The sequence below is a fragment of the Octodon degus genome, unplaced genomic scaffold, assembly GCF_000260255.1.
Source record: "Octodon degus isolate 3935 unplaced genomic scaffold, OctDeg1.0 scaffold00080, whole genome shotgun sequence".
NCBI lineage: Eukaryota > Metazoa > Chordata > Mammalia > Rodentia > Octodontidae > Octodon > Octodon degus.
Genome location: NW_004524656.1, coordinates 8527843 through 8533789, shown reverse-complemented (window position 1 = coordinate 8533789; position 5947 = coordinate 8527843). Strand labels below are relative to the sequence as shown.

General features: G+C 53.4%; 1 protein-coding gene across 4 annotated transcripts in view; it reads right to left on the bottom strand.

The window, feature by feature from the left end:
* Positions 1 to 4336: 4336 nt before the first annotated feature.
* Positions 4337 to 5947, bottom strand: part of Apoa4 (apolipoprotein A4) — a 13311-nt gene continuing 11700 nt past the window's right edge. For all 4 annotated transcript variants that reach the window (XM_023721098.1, XM_023721099.1, XM_023721100.1 and 1 more), the window contains one exon: positions 4337 to 5655. In XM_023721098.1, coding sequence (XP_023576866.1) covers positions 4500 to 5655 — 1156 coding nt within the window. In that variant the 3' untranslated portion in view covers positions 4337 to 4499. The remainder of the gene's footprint in view (positions 5656 to 5947) is intronic.

Genomic DNA, 5947 nt, shown 5'->3' with positions numbered 1-5947 from the left:
AACTCCAGAGCCTGGTGGTCTACAGTTGTGATGACTTAGGTGACATTAGAGGGCCTGGCAGAGACAGACAACTCCCTCCAACACCCTGCAGTCCTCACAGCACTAATCTGCTCCGAGTCAGCAGCTTGCAGCCCCCTTCCTTGACCTAGAATTCTGGGGTCTCTATTGTTTCCTCCATTGTCAGCTACTTGCTGCCATGTGGTAGGGCAGTCAAGATCCCACCCTGCACCTTCCCAGACACGGGCACACAGAAGTGCCCAGCTAATACCAAGCTTGTTGTTTCCATCCTGGGAGCACAGCTTGTCCTGTGATAAGAGCTGGAGGACGCACTGTCCTCACACAGGACTCTTGATCCTGCTCGACAGTCCCTGAGAGCAGTGAGGTCCGCGCGCTCCCTGCCTTTGCCCTGCTCAGGGCCACCTGGGACACCGGAGCCTTCAGGGGTAGTGACCTGTGTTCTCAGAGGACTGCTGACCTTTGAGCTTGGATGACAGGCATGGGCATGTGACAAACACCTCACCTAGCATAGCACTTCTGCCTGGGGACTCCCAGTACCCAGTCTCCCCCAAAGGGGGCAAGTGTTCCCTCCTGCCCCTGACAGGCTGCATCTCAAAGGAGCCCGTGTGAATATTTACTCTCTTCTTCCTAGTTTTAAATGTAACGCTCTCCAGGTGGCTAATCTTAAAACAAAATCAAACAAAAATAGAAAATAACAAGGGTTAGAAAGGACATGAAGAAATAGGGCCCTTGTGCGTTATGGCTGGGAATATACAACCGTGCAGCTGCTACAACAAAAGGGCCCCTTACAAAAAGTAAGCACAGAATGACGTCACGATTCAGCAGTTCCACCTCTGGATATAAACCCAACAAAATGGAAAGCAGGGACTGCAACAGATATGTGTGCGCCCAGGTTCATGACAGCATTATCCATGTACCATAGCTTAGCGAATAAGAGCTTTTGGGGTGATGAAAAATTTGAAAAAAAATTTGTGTGTGAGGGGGCCGGGGAGATGGCTCAGTAGAATAAGCGCTTGCCTGGCAAGTGCAAGGGCCTGAGTTCAATCCCCGGTTCCATCAAAAAAAAAAAAAAAAAAAAATGTGTGTGTATAAACATGGTTTAAATGATAAATTTAGAAGAAAGGTAGATGGACAGATAGGTCTACATCTCTACATACAGATACAGATAGATCCACAATTAAAAAGGAATGCTAGCAGGTTGGACTGTAGCTCAGTGGTCGAGCGTGTGCCTGGCACGTGGCCCTTCTGAGAGGAGCCTCGTGAGGTGCTGGCTTAGGCTTCCTGATGTCTCACTCCTATGCACGCCAGATAGCCTACCTTTCCTTTTTATCACACGTTTTCTTTTTCTTTTTTTTTTTTTTTTTGCGGAACTGGGGATTGAACTCAAGCCCTTGAGCTTGCTAGGCAAGCACTTATTCTACTGAGCTATCCAGCCCCTATCACAGGTTTTCCCTTATGTGACTCCTCCTCTCATACTCTTCAGATGCCTGAGCAGGGAGCATAAGGGACATTCTCTCTGTTTCCTGGGCTCCTTCCCACCAGCTCTCAAGCCTCCGTTGCGCAGCTAGCATGCCCGGCCAGTGTCCTCCCTGAGAGAGTCACAGGTCTACCTGTGCCCTGTGCCTTTTTGCCTCCTGACATTTTCACATACAAGTATGCAGGCATCTTTCCTTAACAAGCAGGTTCGTCAGCTTTCCACTACCATAACAAATAGCTGCAACCAATTAACTTAAAATAAGAAAAGGTTTGTCTCGGCTCACGATTTCAGAAGTTTCAGTCCATGATGGCTGGGCCTGTGATGAGACAGCACATCATGGTGGAAGCACACCATAGAGGAAGCTGCTCACACCAAGGCCACAAGGAAGCAAGGGAGAAGAAAGGAAGGAGCCAGGGATGCAACACCCACCTCAAGGGTATGTCCTGGAGGACCCAGCTTCCTCCCATGAGCCCCACGTCCTCATTTACCTTCCCAATAGCACCACAGGCTGGAGACCAAGCCAAGCTAAGCTGTCCACATAGGTGCCTCTGGGGATAGCCAAGATCTGAACTACAACCATGGGGCTGTGTAGTACATACTCGCCAGGACCTTGCTTTCTTTCTTTTTTAAACTTAAAAATCTCTTTGGCATTTTGTCATATATTAAAAACAAAAACAAAAACAAAAACAAAAAAAAACCAGACCTCCCTGAGGGAAATCAGGACATTTTTTCTTGACCTCAGGACCCCGTGGGAGCCCCTTGAGTGACTGTCAGAATGTCTCTGAAAGTAGCATGTGGTGCTAGTTACTGAAGCAAGGCCAGACAGTCACTTCTTGGTCTCGTCAGCTGTCTCGCGATCTTCCCTGTGAGGGATGACCATGGGGTTGACTGGGTCACAGCAAGGTGAAACAAAAAGACTTAAAAGGGGGAGACCTCATTCCTTGAGAGACAGACCCAAATCCAACTAGGATGAAGAATACCTCAGACACCTAGAGCAGGGCAGGGGGAAGGGGAGGCTTCAAAGGGTCAAGGCAGCAGCAGAAACTTCCCCAGGACACAGGGGTTGTCAGTTAAGGCCACTAACGGCCACAGGTACCTACTCTGGAAGATAAACACAGAGCTGGATTTGTTGAACTAGTTCTAGGAATATTAAGGCCAGCTGGAGAACTTAGTTTGGAAAACAGACAATAAAGGAAGCTAAAAGAGGAAACTTCAGAAAACTAGATCAGTGGGGACCGCTGCCCTCACTGAAGCATGTTCACATGTCGAATCCTACTGTGCCTGTGAACAGGAACAGAGGTGGCTGCGGCAGCCTCATGACCTAGACTGCAGGAGCGAGGGCAGCTAGAGAGCGCACTTAGTGGGCACTGACTGTGTCACAGCGGTAAGAAGCGAATCAGTTGCCGCGCCCTTGCTTCTGCATGATCTCATGCTGAGTGCCTGAACCGCTTGCGCCGTGCAACCCTGAGAACAACTCTCCAAGCTCAGGACTGTCATGCCTGCCTTCCAAAAGAGGATCTATAACCTGCCCCAAATCACCCAGTAGTCAGTTGAAAAGCAGGGATCCAAGCCCTGGTGCCCCTGATTCTCAAGCATACCTCCCTCCCAAGAGGCAGGTGCCCAGGCTGGAATCAGCGGCTAGAGATTTTGCTGCCACCCCAAGAGCACCTGGGGAGGGAGGCAAGCAGTCCTGAGACTCCCCCCCGGGGGCCTGCCCCACAGTGTGTTCTCAGCCTTTTCCAGGAGAGCCCTGAGGGGCTGCACCTGCTCTGGGGAGGAGAGGTGATAACCGGATGCGCAGACCTGGGTCAGAGCTCTCAGAGGCCTTTTGCACTGGCCCTCCTCTGAGTTTCCTTTCTTGGAAGAGCACAAACCTCCCAGGTTGGATGGGGAGCTGGCTGGGCAAACAAAGCACTCCGGGAAACTGCAAGCTCCACCCCAAACAGGCAGGCCACTTGGCAGAAGGCTCAAGGGTAGAGCACCCTAGGGTTCCCAGGCTCCGGCACCTGTTCCAGCCCTGCTCCCTAAACTTGCCCACATCCGCAGGCATTGTTACTCATCTCTGGAGCCCATGGGTCTAGTCACAAGTCAAGAAATTTCTTGGCTGGCCAAATAGCTCAGCAGATTAAAGCATCTGCTTAGGCAGACGCAGGGGTGAGGGTAGGGTGGGGGTGGGGGTGGGGAGGGGGCTTTGATCCCCTGGTGTGCTGTGCCTGTCGCCCCCAGGGGAGTGCTGAGAGGGCTAGGTGCAATTGGGAAGATGAAAATAGGAGGATCACAATGAGTCTGATCTGCGTAATGAGACCCTGTACTAAACACATTAAAGAGAGAGAGAAAAGAAACTTCTCAAACAAGCATGAATCACTTTTACATTTAGAGGATGGATTAAACTCAACTGTACACAGAGAAGCTAAAGGCACAGGTGTTATATGCCAGGTAGGACCGTCCTTTCCCTGCGTGAGGGATTGTGTCCTGCTCACCTCTAGGTGTCTCTCTCAGCATGAGACCCAAGGGCAGGAACTCAGCTGGACAAAAGCTGTTTGTTCATTGTCTGGGGCCCAGAACAGTACTTGGCACATGGAGGGGGTTCAATAATTATCTGTTGCCTCAGTGACTGAAGTGTTGCGGATTTTGTCTTCTGAAGGTGTGATGTCTTTCTTTTCCACCTTGTCTTAGAGGGTTCCCCAACACCCTCTTCAACATACAGGCCCTCCCCACTCCTGTAGTCACACGGCTCAGGCCTCACTGTCCCCACAAGTGTGCTGCCAGAAACTGCTAAGCTTTGTCAGTCAGCCCCCCCCCCCCCCCCGCCCCAAGAATCCCACGACAACCAGATGGGGCTAATTTCTCAGCAACTGTATTGAGTATAGAGAAGGGGTGTTACTGCCCACCGGGCATGTGTCCTCCTCAGACTCATAGAGGATACGCTTAGGGACTGATGGGCAGACAGGGGGCAGGGCAGGGCAGGTGTCCATGGTAATGGAGCGAGGACACCAGGGGCAGCTCAGCTCTCCAAAGGGGCGGGCTCTGGCTGCTCCTGCGGCTGCTCCTGCGGCTGCTCCTGCGGCTGCTCCTGCGGCAGCTCCTGTGGCTGCTCCTGCGGCAGCTCCTGTGGCTGCTCCTGCGGCTGCTCCTGTGGCTGCTCCTGCGGCAGCTCCTGTGGTTGCTCCTGCGGCTGCTCCTGTGGCTGCTCCAACCCTGCTTCGGGAGCACCCTGCTCTGGGTGAACAAGGGTCAGGGGCTTGTTCTGGTTCTCCTTCTCCAGGGTGCTGAAGAAGGAGCTGACCTGGTCCCGCAGGTCCTTCTCCAGGAAGCGCAGGTGGCCCTCCACGTCCCTCGCGTAAGGGCCCAGCTGCTGCCTGAGCTGCTCCATGTGCTGCACCAAGGCTGTGTTCATGGTCTCCCCATAGGGCTTCACGCTGGTCTGGAACTCCTCCACCTGCTGGTCCAGGTGGCTGCTCAGCTGTGCCAGCGACTTCTGCAGCCCCTCTGTGTTGCTTTTCAGCTTGCTTCGGACATCCTCCACCACGGGCATCAGCCTCTGCTGCAGCTGGTTGGCATTGGCGGTGATCTTGGCCTGAAGCTGTTCCACATTCTTCTTCATCTGAAAGGCCAGGCCCTCGAGCTGGTGGTTGAGCTTCCCCTGGACGTCCTGCGCATAGGGGGCCAGGCTGTGACGCAGCTCCTCGATGTTTTCGTCAATCTTCTCCTTGAGGCCCTCCGTGTGGGACATGAGGCGCCCCTTGAGCTCCTCCACGTTCTTGTCGAACTTGGTCTTGAACTCCTCGGCGTAGGGTAGAAGGGAGACCTGCAGGTTTCCTATGTTCTCCTGCAGGACAGACTCCATGTGCTGCACATAGGGAGTCAGCTGGTTCCGCAGTTGCTCGGCCTGCTTGTTGACCTGGGTGTGCAGCTCCTTGGTGTAGGGCTGCAGGCGCTGCTGCAGCTCTTGCATGTTGTCCCCGATCTTCTGACTCACCTCCCGGGCATGGGGCAGCAGGTAGGCACGCAGGTCCTCCACCTCCTTTTGAATCTGCTCCTTGACTTTTGCTGAGTCCTTGGTCAGGCGCTCATGCAGCTTGGTGGCAAAGGGCACTAGCTTCTTCTGCAGGTCAATGGCATAGGTGTTTACATCCCCCACTTTGTCCTGGAAGAGGGTGCTGCAGGGGAAGGGCACAGAGAGCCACCGTTATGCACGTGTTCATGCTTGCCTTATACATACCAGCCCAGCTCAGGTTTCAGGTCGTGGTTCCCAACTCACTCATCTTTTTCCCTCCCTAGCTGGGGTCCTGATAGGAGGGAATAGTAGCAGACTGTTGCAACCCTGAGTTTGTGTCTTTGCATCTCCCACTGACTTTGAGTGCCATCCTCCACCTCTCACAGGGCTGCAAGCAGGTCACCTCCCCTCCTTGGCTGTGGGGAATGGGAGTGGACGTGGGGCCCCTCCCTGCC